Source organism: Petromyzon marinus, unplaced genomic scaffold (assembly GCF_048934315.1).
Source record: "Petromyzon marinus isolate PM22_M1 ecotype Great Lakes invasive population unplaced genomic scaffold, UKy_Petmar_22M1.pri1.0 PM_Scaffold_11, whole genome shotgun sequence".
NCBI classification, from domain to species: Eukaryota; Metazoa; Chordata; class Hyperoartia; order Petromyzontiformes; family Petromyzontidae; genus Petromyzon; species Petromyzon marinus.
This window is the reverse complement of record NW_027423069.1, coordinates 2,972,390-2,986,664: the sequence shown is the minus strand read 5'-3', so window position 1 is coordinate 2,986,664 and position 14,275 is coordinate 2,972,390. Positions and strand designations below refer to the sequence as shown.

The window sequence follows — 14,275 nt, the reverse complement described above, 5'->3', positions numbered from 1 at the left end:
ACTCACCCACCCACTCACTCACCCACTCACTCACTCACTCACCCACTCACCCACCCACCCACCCACTCACTCACCCACTCACCCACCCACCCACCCACTCACTCACCCACCCACTCACTCACTCACTCACCCCCTCACCCACCCACCCACTCACTCACCCACCCACTCACCCACCCACCCACTCACCCACCCACTCACTCACCCACCCACCCTCTCACTCACCCACCCACCCACTCACCCACTCACCCACTCACCCACCCACTCACTCACCCACCCACCCTCTCACTCACCCACTCACCCACCCACCCACCCACTCACCCACTCTCTCCCTCTCCCCTCACCCTCTCCCCGACGTCAGCGGTGAGCGTCCACGCCTCTGAGCTCGCCCATCCACTCACTCACCCACCCACTCACTCACCCACCCACCCTCTCACTCACTCACCCACCCACTCACTCACCCACCCACTCATCCACCCACCCGCCCACCCACTCACCCACCCACCCACTCACCCACCCACCCACTCACCCACTCTCTCCCCTCTCCCCTCACCCTCTCCCCGATGTCAGCGGTGAGCGTCCACGCCTCTGAGCTCGCCCATCCACTCACTCACTCACTCACCCCCTCACCCACTCACCCACTCACCCACCCCCTCACCCACTCACCCACTCACTCACTCACCCACCCACCCACCCACTCACTCACTCACCCACCCACCCACCCACTCACCCACCCACTCACCCACCCACCCACTCACCCACCCACCCACTCACTCACTCACCCACCCACTCACCCACTCACTCACCCACTCACCCACCCACCCACCCTCTCACTCACCCACCCACCCACTCACTCACTCACCCACTCACTCACCCACTCTCTCACTCACTCACTCACCCACCCACCCACTCACTCACTCACCCACTCACCCACTCACTCACCCACCCACCCACTCACCCACCCACCCACTCACTCACTCACCCACCCACTCACCCACTCACCCACCCACCCACTCACTCACTCACCCACCCACCCACCCACTCACTCACTCACCCACCCACCCACCCACCCACCCACTCACCCCTCACCCACCCACTCACCCACTCACTCACCCACTCACTCACCCACTCTCTCCCCTCTCCCCCTCACCCTCTCCCCCGACGTCAGCGGTGAGCGTCCACGCCTCTGAGCTCGCCCATCCACTCACTCACTCACTCACCCACTCACTCACCCATTCACCCACTCACCCACCCACTCACTCACCCACTCACTCACTCACCCACCCACTCACCCACCCACCCACCCACCCACCCACTCACCCACTCTCTCCCCTCTCCCCTCTCCCCCTCTCCCCCGACGTCAGCGGTGAGCGTCCACGCCTCTGAGCTCGCCCATCCACTCACTCACTCACTCACCCACTCACTCACCCATTCACCCACTCACGCACCCACTCACCCACCCACCCACTCACCCACCCACCCACTCACCCACTCACCCACCCACTCTCTCCCCTCTCACCCTCTCCCCCGACGTCAGCGGTGAGCGTCCACGCCTCTGAGCTCGCCCCGCTGCTCGAATCTCCCCCCGTGGAGCCGGGCGTCCGCCGGCGGCACCTTCGTGCGCTCAAGATGTCGAGCTACCTCCTGTCGCAGCTGCTCGAGGCGCTGGGGCGCAGCGCGCCGCGGCGGACGTGGCCAGCGCCATCGGCAAGGTGACGGGCGGGGAGGAGGAGGAGGAGGTGGTGGTGGCGGTGGAGGTGGTGGTGAAGGTGGTGGTGGTGGTGGTGGTGGTGATGGTGGTGGTGGTGTTGTTGTTGGTGGTGGTGGTGGTGTTGGTGGTGGTGATGGTGGTGGTGGTGTTGGTGGTGGTGGTGTTGTTGTTGGTGGTGTTGGTGGTGGTGGTGATGGTGGTGGTGGTGTTGTTGTTGGTGGTGGTGGTGGTGATGGTGGTGTTGGTGGTGGTGGTGTTGGTGGTGGTGGTGATGGTGGTGGTGGTGTTGTTGTTGGTGGTGTTGGTGGTGGTGGTGGTGATGGTGGTGGTGGTGTTGGTGGTGGTGGTGTTGTTGTTGGTGGTGGTGGTGTTGGTGGTGGTGGTGATGGTGGCGGTGTTGGTGGTGGCGGTGTTGGTGGTGGTGGTGGTGGTGATGATGGTGGTAGTGTTGTTGTTGATGGTGGTGATGGTGGTGGTGGTGTTGGTGGTGATGGTGTTGTTGTTGTTGTTGTTGGTGGTGGTGGTGGTGTTGGTGTTGGTGGTGGGTGGGAGATGTTAACGCCCTCGCCCCGGTGCGTCCGTGCGCTTGAGCTTAGGCTGGCAAGAAGACTGCGGCTAAGAAAGGCGGCGGTGGTGGTGGTGGTGGTGGTGGTGGCGGTGGTGGCGGTGGTGGCGGTGGTGGCGGTGGTGGTGGCGGCGATGATGCCGGGGAGGATCAGTGGGAGCGTGGGCTGACCGCCATCTCGCGCCTGCTCCAGTTGGAGCTGCGCCACCTGTGGTGTCCGTCAAGCGTCGAAGAGGACTTCACTGGGTAGGTGGGAGGGTGGTTGGGGGGGTGGGGGGGTGGTGGGTGGGTGGGTGGGTGGGTGAGGGGGTGAGTGAGGGGGTGAGTGAGGGGGTGGTGGGTGAGTGAGTAGGTGAGTGGGTGAGTGAGTAGGTGGGTGAGTGAGTGAGTGGGTGAGTGAGGGGGTGAGTGAGTGAGTGGGTGAGTGAGTGAGTGAGTGGGTGAGTGAGGGGGTGAGTGAGTGAGTGGGTGAGTGGGTGAGTGAGGGGGTGAGTGAGTGAGGGGGTGAGTGAGTGAGTGAGTGGGTGAGTGAGTGAGGGGGTGAGGGGGTGAGTGGGTGAGTGAGTGAGTGGGTGAGTGAGAGGGGTGAGTGAGGGGGTGAGTGAGTGAGTAGGTGGGAGAGTGAGTGGGTGAGTGAGTGGGTGAGTGAGTGAGTGGGTGAGTGAGGGGGTGAGTGAGTAGGTGGGTGAGTGAGTGGGTGAGTGAGTGAGTGGGTGGGTGGGTGGGTGAGTGAGTGAGTGGGAGAGGGGGTGAGTGAGGGGGTGAGTGGGCGAGCGGGTGAGTAGGTGAGTGGGTGGGTGAGTGAGGGGGTGAGGGGGTGGGGTGGGGGGGTGAGTGAGTGAGTGAGTGGGTGAGTGAGTGGGTGAGTGGGCGAGTGAGTGAGGGGGTGAGTGAGGGGGTGAGTGAGTGGGCGGGTGAGTGGGTGAGTGAGTGGGTGGGTGAGTGAGTAGGTGAGTGAGTAGGTGGGTGAGTGAGTGAGTGGGTGAGTGAGGGGGTGAGTGAGTAGGTGGGTGAGTGGGTGAGTGAGTGAGTGAGTGGGTGGGTGGGTGGGTGGGTGAGTGAGTGAGTGAGTGGGTGGGTGGGTGAGTGAGTGGGTGAGTGGGCGAGCGGGTGAGTGGGTGAGTGAGTGGGTGAGTGAGTGGGTGAGTGAGTGAGTGGGTTAGTGAGTGGGTGAGTGAGCGGGCCGAGCGAGCGAAGTGAGTGTCCACACATCTCTCTCTCTCTCTCCCGATGCTAGCGCCTTGTCTCGCTGCTGCTACAAGCTGTGAGTGAGTAGTTGAATGAACGATTGGGTGGGTGGGTGAGTGGCCGGGTGGGTGAATGAGTAAGTGAGTGAGTGAGCACGTTGGTGGGTGAGTGACTTGGTGAGTGAGTGGGCCGAGCGAGCGAAGTGAGTGTCCACACATCTCTCTCTCTCCCCGATGCTAGCGGCGTGTCTCGCTGCTGCTACAAGCTGTGAGTGAGCACGTTGGTGGGTGAGTGAGTGGGTGAGTGAGCAACCGAGTGAGCGGATGGGCGGGTGAGTGGCCGGCCGGGTGAACGAGTGAGTGAGTGAGCGCGTTGATGGGTGAGTGATTTGGTGAGTGAGCGCGTTGGTGGGTGAGTGAGTGGGTGAGTGAGCAACCGAGTGAGCGGATGGGCGGGTGAGTGGCCGGCCGGGTGAACGAGTGAGTGAGTGAGTGAGTTGGTGAGTGAGCGCGTTGATGGGTGAGTGAGTTGGTGAGTCAGCAACCGAGTGAGCGGATGGGCGGGTGAGTGGCTGGCCGGGTGAACGAGTGAGTGAGTGAGTGAATGAGTGAGCGCGTTGATGGGTGAGTGAGTTGGTGAGTGAGCGCGTTGATGGGTGAGTGAGTTGGTGAGTGAGCGCGTTGGTGGGTGAGTGAGTTGGTGAGCGAGCGGGCCGAGCGAGCGAGCGAGTGAGTGTCCATCTCTCTCCCCGATGCTAGCGCCGTGTCTCGCTGCTGCTACAAGCTCCTTGAGGACCCTCGGGTGAACCAGGGGAGGCTCAGGCAAGCGAGGGATGTGGCCTTCCACGTCCTGGGGCAGCTGGTGTGGAGATACAACCACTCCTTGGGTGAGCCACCAACTACTCTCACATAAAATTATATATTAAAACAAAAAATCAATCGCGACGTTTCGATCGCAACGCAGGCGATCTTCATCAGGTGTCAAGAACAAATCACAGCAGGTAAATACGACACAAGAAAGATGGAGAGACGAGAATTCAACAAACCTGAAAAAAACGTTACGTGAAGCCACATCCAGTCAGGCCAACGACACGGTTTTTAGACACTTCCTGGCGGACCACGAATTTCAGAGGAGTGTTTAAATTTCGTGTTCAACCTTTGGATTGCGCATACTTTGGCATAGATAGAATTAAAAAATACGAGGTGCACGGTCGGTAACAATACATATACAAGTCCAGCAAGAGGTAAGGAGGGAGGAAAGACGGACAGGGAGGCAGAGAGAGAGAGGGGGCAGCTCAAAAAAGGACCACCTCTTGTACATACAAAACAGCTCAAAAAATGACCACCTCTTGTGAATACAAAAACAACAGCTCACAAAAATGACCACCTCTTGTAAATACAAAACGGCAGTTCAAAAAATGACCACCACCTCTTGTGAATACAAAAACGGAAGCTCAAAAGAGGACCACCTCTTGTGAATACAAAACGGCAGCTCAAATAAGGGGCACATCTTACACATAATTACAACGGTAACTTCCCCGTAGAAGTGTGATAATGAAGTATTAAAGCTTTCGTGACTGCATAAAATTACTCTATGGTTTTTTCGGTAAAGTCACGTACGTAGAGATACAATAAAATTATATTTAAACAAAAAATCAATCGCGACGTTTCGATCGCAACGCAAGCGACCTTCATCGGGTGTCAAGAACAAATCATGGCAGGTAAATACGACACAAGAAGATGGAGAGACGAGAATTCCAACAAACCTGAAAAAACGTTACGTGAAGCCACATCCAGTCAGGCCAACGACACAGTTTTTAGACACTTCCTGGCGGACCGCGAATTTCAGAGGAGTGTTTACATTTCGTGTTCAACCTTTGGATTGCGCATACTTTGGCATAGATAGAATTAAAAAATACGAGGTGCACAGTCGGTAGAAATACATATACAAGTCCAGCAAGAGGTAAGGAGGGAGGAAAGACGGACAGGGAGGCAGAGGGAGAGAGAGGGGGCAGCTCACAAAAATGACCACCTCTCGTAAATACAAAACGGCAGCTCACAAAAATGACCACCTCTTGTGAATACAAAACGGCAGCTCAAACACGCAACATCTTACACATACAAAACGGCAGCTCAAAAAATGACCACCACCTCTTGTGAATACAAAAACGGCAGCTCAAAAAAGGACCACCACCTCTCGTGTATACAAAACAACAGCTCACAAAAATGACCACCTCTTGTGTATACAAAACGGCAGCTCAAAAAATGACCACCACCTCTTGTGAATACAAAAACGGTAGCTCAAAAAAGGACCACCACCTCTCGTGTATACAAAACAACAGCTCACAAAAATGACCACCTCTTGTGAATACAAAAACGGCAGCTCACACACGCAACATCTTACACATACAAAACGGCAGCTCAAAAAATGACCACCACCTCTTGTGAATACAAAACGGCAGCTCGCAAAAATGACCACCACCTCTTGTGAATACAAAACGGCAGCTCAAATAAGGGGCACATCTTACACATAATTACAACGGTAACTTCCCCGTAGAAGTGTGATAATAAAGTATTAAAGCTCTCGTGACTGCATAAAATTACTCTATGGTTTTTTCGGTAAAGTCACGTGCATACAAATACAATAAAATTATATTAAAACAAAAAAGAAATCTCGACGTTTCGATCGCAACGCAGGCGACCTTCATCAGGTGTCAAGAACAAATCACAGCAGGTAAATACGACACAAGAAGATGGAGAGACGAGAATTCAACAAACCTGAAAAAACGTTACGTGAAGCCACATCCAGTCAGGCCAACGACACAGTTTTTAGACACTTCCTGGCGGACCGCGAATTTCAGAGGAGTGTTTAAATTTCGTGTTCAACCTTTGGATTGCGCATACTTTGGCATAGATAGAATAAAAAAATACGAGGTACACGGTCGGTAGAAATACATATACAAGTCCAGCAAGAGGTAAGGAGGGAGGAAAGACGGACAGGGAGGCAGAGAGAGAGAGAGAGGGGGCAGCTCACAAAAATGACCACCTCTTGTGAATACAAAACGATAGCTCACAAAAAGGACCACCTCTTGTGAATACAAAACGGTAGCTCAAAAAAGGACCACCTCTTGTACATACAAAACAACTCAAAAAAGGACCACCACCTCTTGTGAATACAAAACGGTAGCTCAAAAAAGGACCACCACCTCTTGTGAATACAAAACGGTAGCTCAAAAAAGGACCACCACCTCTTGTGAATACAAAACGGTAGCTCAAAAAAGGACCACCACCTCTTGTGAATACAAAACGGTAGCTCAAAAAAGGACCACCACCTCTTGTGAATACAAAACGGTAGCTCAAAAAAGGACCACCACCTCTTGTGAATACAAAACGGTAGCTCAAAAAAGGACCACCACCTCTTGTGAATACAAAATGGCAGCTCACAAAAATGACCACCTCTTGTAAATACAAAAACGTCAGCTCACAAAAGTGACCACCTCTTGTAAATACAAAACAACTCAAAAATGAACACCACCTCTTGTAAATACAAAACGTCAGCTCAAACAAGGGGCACACCTTGCACGTAATCACAACGGTGACGTCCCCGTGGAAGTGTGATAATAAAGTATTAACGCTCTCGTGAATGGAGTCACGGAAGCTTGAATACTTTATGAGCCCACCAACTCTCCGTTCTCTCTCTGTGCTCTCTGTGCTCTCTGTGCTGGTGCTGGGCGCCCAGCCACCTCGTGTGCCACAGTGCCACACCTCAGAGGAGCTCACCAACAGCGAGGTCTCTCGAAAGGCCCACACGGTGGATCTTTGTCTCTTGTGTGCGCTAGGCGCGAGCTTCATGGTGGTGCAGCTGCTGCAGCACGCGGAGCATCTGGCCAGCCCCATGGCACAGGCCGTGGCGCTGTGGGCCAGCGAGTACAACGCTCGCTCCCTCGTGGGCGAGGTGATCAGGTCGTTCGCTCACTCACTCAGTCACTCACTCAGTCGCTCGTTCGTTCAGTCAGTCGCTCACTCACTCAGTCACTCACTCAGTCGTTCGTTCGTTCAGTCACTCAGTCGCTCGTTCGCTCACTCAGTCACTCAGTCACTCACTCAATCACTCACTCAGTCGCTCACTCAGTCACTCGCTCAGTCACTCACTCAGTCACTCGCTCAGTCACTCAGTCGCTCGCTCAGTAGCTCAGTCACTCAGTCACTCGGTTGCTCACCCATGGTGCAGGCCGTGGCGCTGTGGGCCAGCGAGTACAACGCTCGCTCCCTCGTGAGCGAGGTGATCAGGTCGCTCGCCCAGTCACTCAGTCACTCAATCGCTCGCTCAGTCGCTCGTTCGTTCAGTCAGTCAGTCGCTCGTTCGCTCGCTCAGTCACTCACTCAGTCACTCACTCAGTCGCTCGTTCGCTCACTCAGTCACTCAGTCGCTCGTTCGCTCACTCAGTCACTCACTCAGTCACTCACTCAGTCGCTCGTTCGTTCAGTCGCTCAGTCACTCGCTCAGTCGCTCGCTCGCCCAGTCACTCGGTCGCTCACTCGGTCACTCGCTCAGTCACTCAATCGCTCACTCAATCACTCGCTCAGTCACTCGCTCAGTCGCTCGCTCAGTCGCTCGCTCAGTCACTCGCTCGCTCAGTCACTCACTCAGTCGCTCGCTCAGTAGCTCAGTCACTCAGTCACTCGGTTGCTCACCCATGGTGCAGGCCGTGGTGCTGTGGGCCAGCGAGTACAACGCCCGCTCCCTCGTGGGCGAGGTGATCAGGTCGCTCGCTCAGTCGCTCAGTCACTCAGTCACTCGGTTGCTCACTCAGTCCCTCGCTCAGTCGCTCAATCGCTCGCTCAGTCACTCAGTTACTCAGTCACTCACTCAGTCACTCAGTCGCTCGCTCAGTCACTCGCTCAGTCGCTCGCTCGCTCACTCAATCACTCGCTCAGTCGCTCGCTCGCTCGCTCAGTCACTCAGTCACTCGGTCGCTCAGTCGCTCGCTCGGTCACTCACTCAGTCGCTCGCTCGCTCAGTCATTCAGTCACTCGCTCAGTCGCTCGCTCAGTCACTCAGTTACTCGGTAGCTCACTCAGTCGCTCAGTCGCTCACCCACTTGGTCGCTCGCTCACTCAATCACTCGGTCGCTCACTCAGTCACTCAGTCGCCCGGTCGCTCACTCAGTTACTCGGTAGCTCACTCAGTCACTCACTCAGTCAGTCACTCACTCAGCCACTCACTCGCTCACTCAGTCACTCAGTCGCTCACTCAGTCACTCACTCAGCCACTCACTCGCTCACTCAGTCGCTCACTCAGTCACTCACTCGCTCACCCATGGCGCAGGCCGTGTAGCTGTGGTCCACCGAGTACAACGCTCAGCTCGCTCGCTCGCTCACTCGCTCTGTCGCTCGCTCGGTCGGTCACCCGCTCGCCGGCTCACCCACCCACTCGCCCGCTCATTCACTCACCCAACCACTTATCCTCTCATCCACTCATTCAGTCACCCACTCCACCCACTCACTCGCCCCACGCACTCACCCACCTACCCACCCACACAGTCGTTCAAAGTCACACCCACCCACTCGCCCACTTATCCTCTCATCCACTCTATTCACTCAACCACTCGCCCACTCACCCTCCCACTCCACCCCACTCACCCTCCCACTCCACCCACTCACCCTCCCACTCCACCCACTCACCCTCCCACTCCACCCACTCACCCTCCCACTCCACCCACTCACTCGCCCCACTCACTCGCCCACCTACCCACCCACACAGTCGTTCAACGTCACACCCACCCACCCACTCCACCCACCCACCCACCCACCCACTCACTCGCCCCACTCACTCGCCCACCTACCCACCCACCCTCCCACTCCACCCACTCACTCGCCCACCCTCCCACTCCACCCACTCCACCCACCCACTCGCCCACCCACCCACCCACCCACTCACCCTCCCACTCCACCCACTCACCCTCCCACTCCACCCACTCGCCCACTCCACCCACTCACCCTCCCACTCCACCGACTCACTCGCCCTACTCACTCGCCCACCTACCCACCCACCCACTCACCCTCCCACCCCACCGACTCACTCGCCCACCTACCCCCCTGCCTCCCACTCCACCCACTCACCCTGCCACTCCACCCACTCACCCTCCCACTCCACCCACTCACCCTCCCACTCTACCCACTCACTCGCCCCACTCACTCGCCCACCTACCCACCCACACAGTCGTTCAACGTCACACCCACCCACCCACTCCACCCACCCACCCACCCACTCACTCGCCCCACTCACTCGCCCACCTACCCACCCTCCCACTCCACCCACTCACTCGCCCACCCTCCCACTCCACCCACTCGCCCACCCACCCACCCACCCACTCACCCTCCCACTCCACCCACTCACCCTCCCACTCCACCCACTTGCCCACTCCACCCACTCACCCTCCCACTCCACCGACTCACTCGCCCTACTCACTCGCCCACCTACCCACCCACCCACTCACCCTCCCACCCCACCGACTCACTCGCCCACCTACCCCCCTGCCTCCCACTCCACCCACTCACCCTGCCACTCCACCCACTCACCCTCCCACTCCACCCACTCACCCTCCCACTCTACCCACTCACTCGCCCCACTCACTCGCCCACCTACCCACCCACACAGTCGTTCAACGTCACACCCACCCACCCACTCCACCCACCCACCCACCCACTCACTCGCCCCACTCACTCGCCCACCTACCCACCCACCCTCCCACTCCACCCACTCACTCGCCCACCCTCCCACTCCACCCACTCCACCCACCCACTCCACCCACCCACCCTCCCACTCCACCCTCACAGTCCACCCTTCCCACCCCACCGACTCACTCGCCCACCTACCCCCCTGCCTCCCACTCCACCCCCACTCCACCCACTCACCCTCCCACTCCACCCACTCCACCGACTCACTCGCCCACCTACCCCCCTGCCTCCCACTCCACCCACACTCGCAGGGGGATAACGCAGCGGCCCGGCAGCGACTTTGCCGCTGCCGGTGGAGCGGCGAGGGACACGGTGGCGGCACGCTCCACCGCGGCCTTCCTGGTGGAGCTGGCGGAGCGGCTCCCACCGCACGTCCTCCTGCCACACATCAGCGTGCTGCTCACCCTGCTGGACGGGGAGGTGGGTGGGCCGGTGGGTGGGTGGGCCGGTGGGTGGGTGGGTGGGTGAGTGAGTGACCGAGCGAGCGTGTGAGTTGATGGGTGAGTGAGTGAGTGAGTGGGCCGGTGGGTGGGTGGGTGGGTGGGCGAGTGAGAGAGAGAGAGAGAGCGAGCGAGTTGATGGGTGAGTGAGTGAGCGAGTGAGTGAGCGAGTGAGTGAGTGAGTGAGTGAGTGAGTGAGCGAGCGAGCGTGTGGATGGGTGAGTGAGTGAGTGAGCGAGCGAGCGAGTGAGTGAGTGAGTGAGTGAGTGAGTGAGCGAGCGTGTAGATTGGTGAGTGAGCGAGCGTGTGGATTGGTGAGTGAGCGAGCGTGTGGATTGGTGAGAGAGCGAGCGTGTGGATGGGTGAGTGAGTGAGTGAGCGAGTGAGTGAGTGAGTGAGTGAGCGAGCGTGTAGATTGGTGAGAGAGCGAGCGTGTGGATGGGTGAGTGAGTGAGTGAGTGAGCGAGCGTGTAGATTGGTGAGAAAGCGAGCGTGTGAGTTGATGGGTGAGTGAGTTGATGGGTGAGTGAGTGAGTGAGCGAGCTTGTAGATGGGTGAGAGAGCGAGCGTGTGGATGGGTGAGTGAGTGAGTGAGTGACCGAGCGAGCGTGTGAGTTGATGGGTGAGTGAGTGAGTGAGTGGGCCGGTGGGTTGGTGGGTGGGCGAGCGAGTGAGCGAGCGAGTGAGTGGATGGGTGAGTGAGTGAGTGAGTGGGTGAGTGAGTGGGTGAGTGAGTGAGTGGGGTGAGTGAGTGAGTACCGAGCGAGCGTGTGAGTTGATGGGTGAGTGAGTGAGTGAGCGAGCGTGTAGATGGGTGAGAGAGCGAGCGTGTGGATGGGTGAGTGAGTGAGTGAGCGAGCGTGTAGATGGGTGAGTGAGTGAGTACCGAGCGAGCGTGTGAGTTGATGGGTGAGTGAGTTGATGGGTGAGTGAGTTGATGGGTGAGTGAGTTGATGGGTGAGTGAGTGAGTGAGCGAGCGTGTAGATGGGTGAGAGAGCGAGCGTGTGGATGGGTGAGTGAGTGAGTGAGTGACCGAGCGAGCGTGTGAGTTGATGGGTGAGTGAGTGAGTGAGTGGGCCGGTGGGTTGGTGGGTGGGCGAGCGAGTGAGCGAGCGAGTGAGTGGATGGGTGAGTGAGTGAGTGAGTGGGTGAGTGAGTGAGTGGGTGAGTGAGTGAGTGGGTGAGTGAGTGAGTGAGCGAGTGGATGGGTGGGTGAGTGAGAGAGAGAGTGAGTGGGCCGGTGGGTTGGTGGGTGGGCGAGCGAGTGGATGGGTGAGCGAGCGAGCGGATGGGTGGATGGGTGAGCGAGTGGAAGGATGGGCGGGCGAGTGGATGGGCGGGCGAGCGAGCGACCTGACGCTGGTGGCTGTTGTCGTCCCGCTCGCCTCCGGCCTCAGTGCCATCCCCTGCGCAGCTCCGTGCTGTCCGTCCTCGGGGAGCTGGTGGCCCGCGGGAAGGACGAGGGCAGGCAGACACCGTTAGGCGAAGAGGTGGCGGGCAAGGCGGAGGACGAGGAGGAGGACGAGGAGGAGGGTGATGAGGCGCAGGAGAGGAAACGCTCTCGGGAGAGGAGGGAGCAGTTCCTGGACCTGCTGAGCGCCCACGTGCACGACACCAACTCGTTTGTCAGGAGCCGTGCGCTGCAGGTTTGGGCAAGGCTGGCTCGGGATAAGGTGAGCGGGGAGTGGCGGGGAGGGAGGGAGGGTGAAGGGGTGGGATGAGAGGTGGTAGGGAGAGAGATGGGAGGGAGAGAGATGGGAGGGAGAGAGATGGGAGGAGAGAGATGGAGGAGAGAGATGGAGGGAGAGAGATGGAGTCGAGGGAGAGAGATGGAGGAGAGATGGAGGAGAGAGATGGAGGAGAGAGATGAGAGGGAGAGAGATGGAGGAGAGAGATGGAGGAGAGAGATGGAGGAGAGAGATGGAGGAGAGAAATGGGAGGGAGAGATATGGAGGGAGAGAGATGGAGGGAGAGAGATGGAGGAGAGAGATGGAGGAGAGAGATGGAGGAGAGAGATGGAGGAGAGAAATGGAGGAGAGAGATGGGAGGGAGAGAGATGGAGGAGAGAGATGGAGGAGAGAGATGGAGGGAGAGAGATGGAGGGAGAGAGATGGAGGAGAGAGATGGGAGGGAGAGAGATGGAGGGAGAGAGATGGAGGAGAGAGATGGAGGGAGAGAGATGGAGGAGAGAGATGGGAGGGAGAGAGATGGAGGAGAGAGATGGAGGAGAGAGATGGAGGAGAGAGATGGAGGAGAGAGATGGAGGAGAGAGATGGAGGGAGAGAGATGGGAGGGAGAGAGATGGAGGGAGAGAGATGGAGGGAGAGAGATGGAGGGAGAGAGATGGAGGGAGAGAGATGGAGGGAGAGAGATGGAGGGAGAGAGATGGAGGGAGAGAGATGGAGGGAGAGAGATGGAGGAGAGAGATGGAGGAGAGAGATGGAGGAGAGAGATGGAGGAGAGAGATGGAGTCGAGGGGGAGGAGAGAGATGGAGGAGAGAGATGGAGGAGAGAGATGGAGGAGAGAGATGGAGGAGAGAGATGGAGGAGAGAGATGGAGGAGAGAGATGGAGGAGAGAGATGGAGGAGAGAGATGGAGGAGAGAGATGGAGGAGAGAGATGGAGTCGAGGGGGAGGGGAGGGATGGGGGTAGAAGGGGGAGGTAGGTAGATGTTGTCAAGGTTCCAGGTGCTGCTGTGATGATGATGTTGTTGTTGTTGACGCGTGTGGTGGTGGTTGTTGTTGTGGTGGTGGTTGTTGTTGTGGTGGTGGTGGTGGTGGTTGTTGTTGTGGTGGTGGTTGTTGTTGTTGTGGTGGTGGTGGTGGTTGTTGTTGTTGTTGTGGTGGTGGTGGTTGTTGTTGTGGTGGTGGTTGTTGTTGTGGTGGTGGTTGTTGTTGTGGTGGTGGTTGTTGTTGTGGTGGTGGTGGTGGTTGTTGTTGTGGTGGTGGTTGTTGTTGTGGTGGTGGTTGTTGTTGTGGTGGTGGTGGTGGTTGTTGTTGTGGTGGTGGTTGTTGTTGTGGTGGTTGTTGTTGTGGTGGTGGTTGTTGTTGTTGTTGTTGACGCGTGGTGGTTGTTGTTGTGGTGGTTGTTGTTGTTGATGCGTGTGGTGGTGGTGGTTGTTGTGGTGGTGGTTGTTGGTGTTGTTGTTTTGGTGGTGGTGGTTGTTGTTGTTGTGGTGGTGATGGTTGTTGTTGTGGTGGTGGTTGTTGTTGTTGTTGTTGACGCGTGTGGTGGTGGTGGTGGTTGTTGTTGTGGTGGTGGTGGTTGTTGTTGTTGTGGTGGTGGTTGTTGTTGTTGACGCGTGTGGTGGTGATGGTTGTTGTTGTTGTTGTTGTGGTGGTGGTTGTTGTTGTTGACGCGTGTGGTGGTGGTGGTGGTTGTTGTTGTGGTGGTGGTTGTTGTTGTTGTGGTGGTGATGGTTGTTGTTGTTGTTGTGGTGGTGGTTGTTGTTGACGCGTGTGGTGGTGGTTGTTGTGGTGGTTGTTGTGGTGGTGGTTGTTGTTGTTGTTGTTGTGGTGATGGTGGTGGTTGTTGTTGTTGTGGTGGTGGTTGTTGTTGTTGTGGTGGTGATGGTTGTTGTTGTTGTTGTGGTGGTGGTTGTTGTTGTTGACGCGTGGTGGTGGTTGTTGTTG

The 14,275-nt window shown here is 57.5% G+C and overlaps 1 protein-coding gene across 1 annotated transcript in view; it reads left to right on the top strand.

The window, feature by feature from the left end:
• Positions 1-560: 560 nt before the first annotated feature.
• LOC116937044 (condensin complex subunit 1-like) overlaps positions 561-14,275 on the top strand; it is a 69,997-nt gene continuing 56,282 nt past the window's right edge. Inside the window, exons 1-7 of the mRNA XM_076063391.1 lie at positions 561-573; positions 1,558-1,709; positions 2,305-2,519; positions 4,220-4,347; positions 7,300-7,423; positions 10,453-10,621; positions 12,040-12,315. Coding sequence (XP_075919506.1) covers positions 561-573; positions 1,558-1,709; positions 2,305-2,519; positions 4,220-4,347; positions 7,300-7,423; positions 10,453-10,621; positions 12,040-12,315 — 1,077 coding nt within the window. The remainder of the gene's footprint in view (positions 574-1,557; positions 1,710-2,304; positions 2,520-4,219; positions 4,348-7,299; positions 7,424-10,452; positions 10,622-12,039; positions 12,316-14,275) is intronic.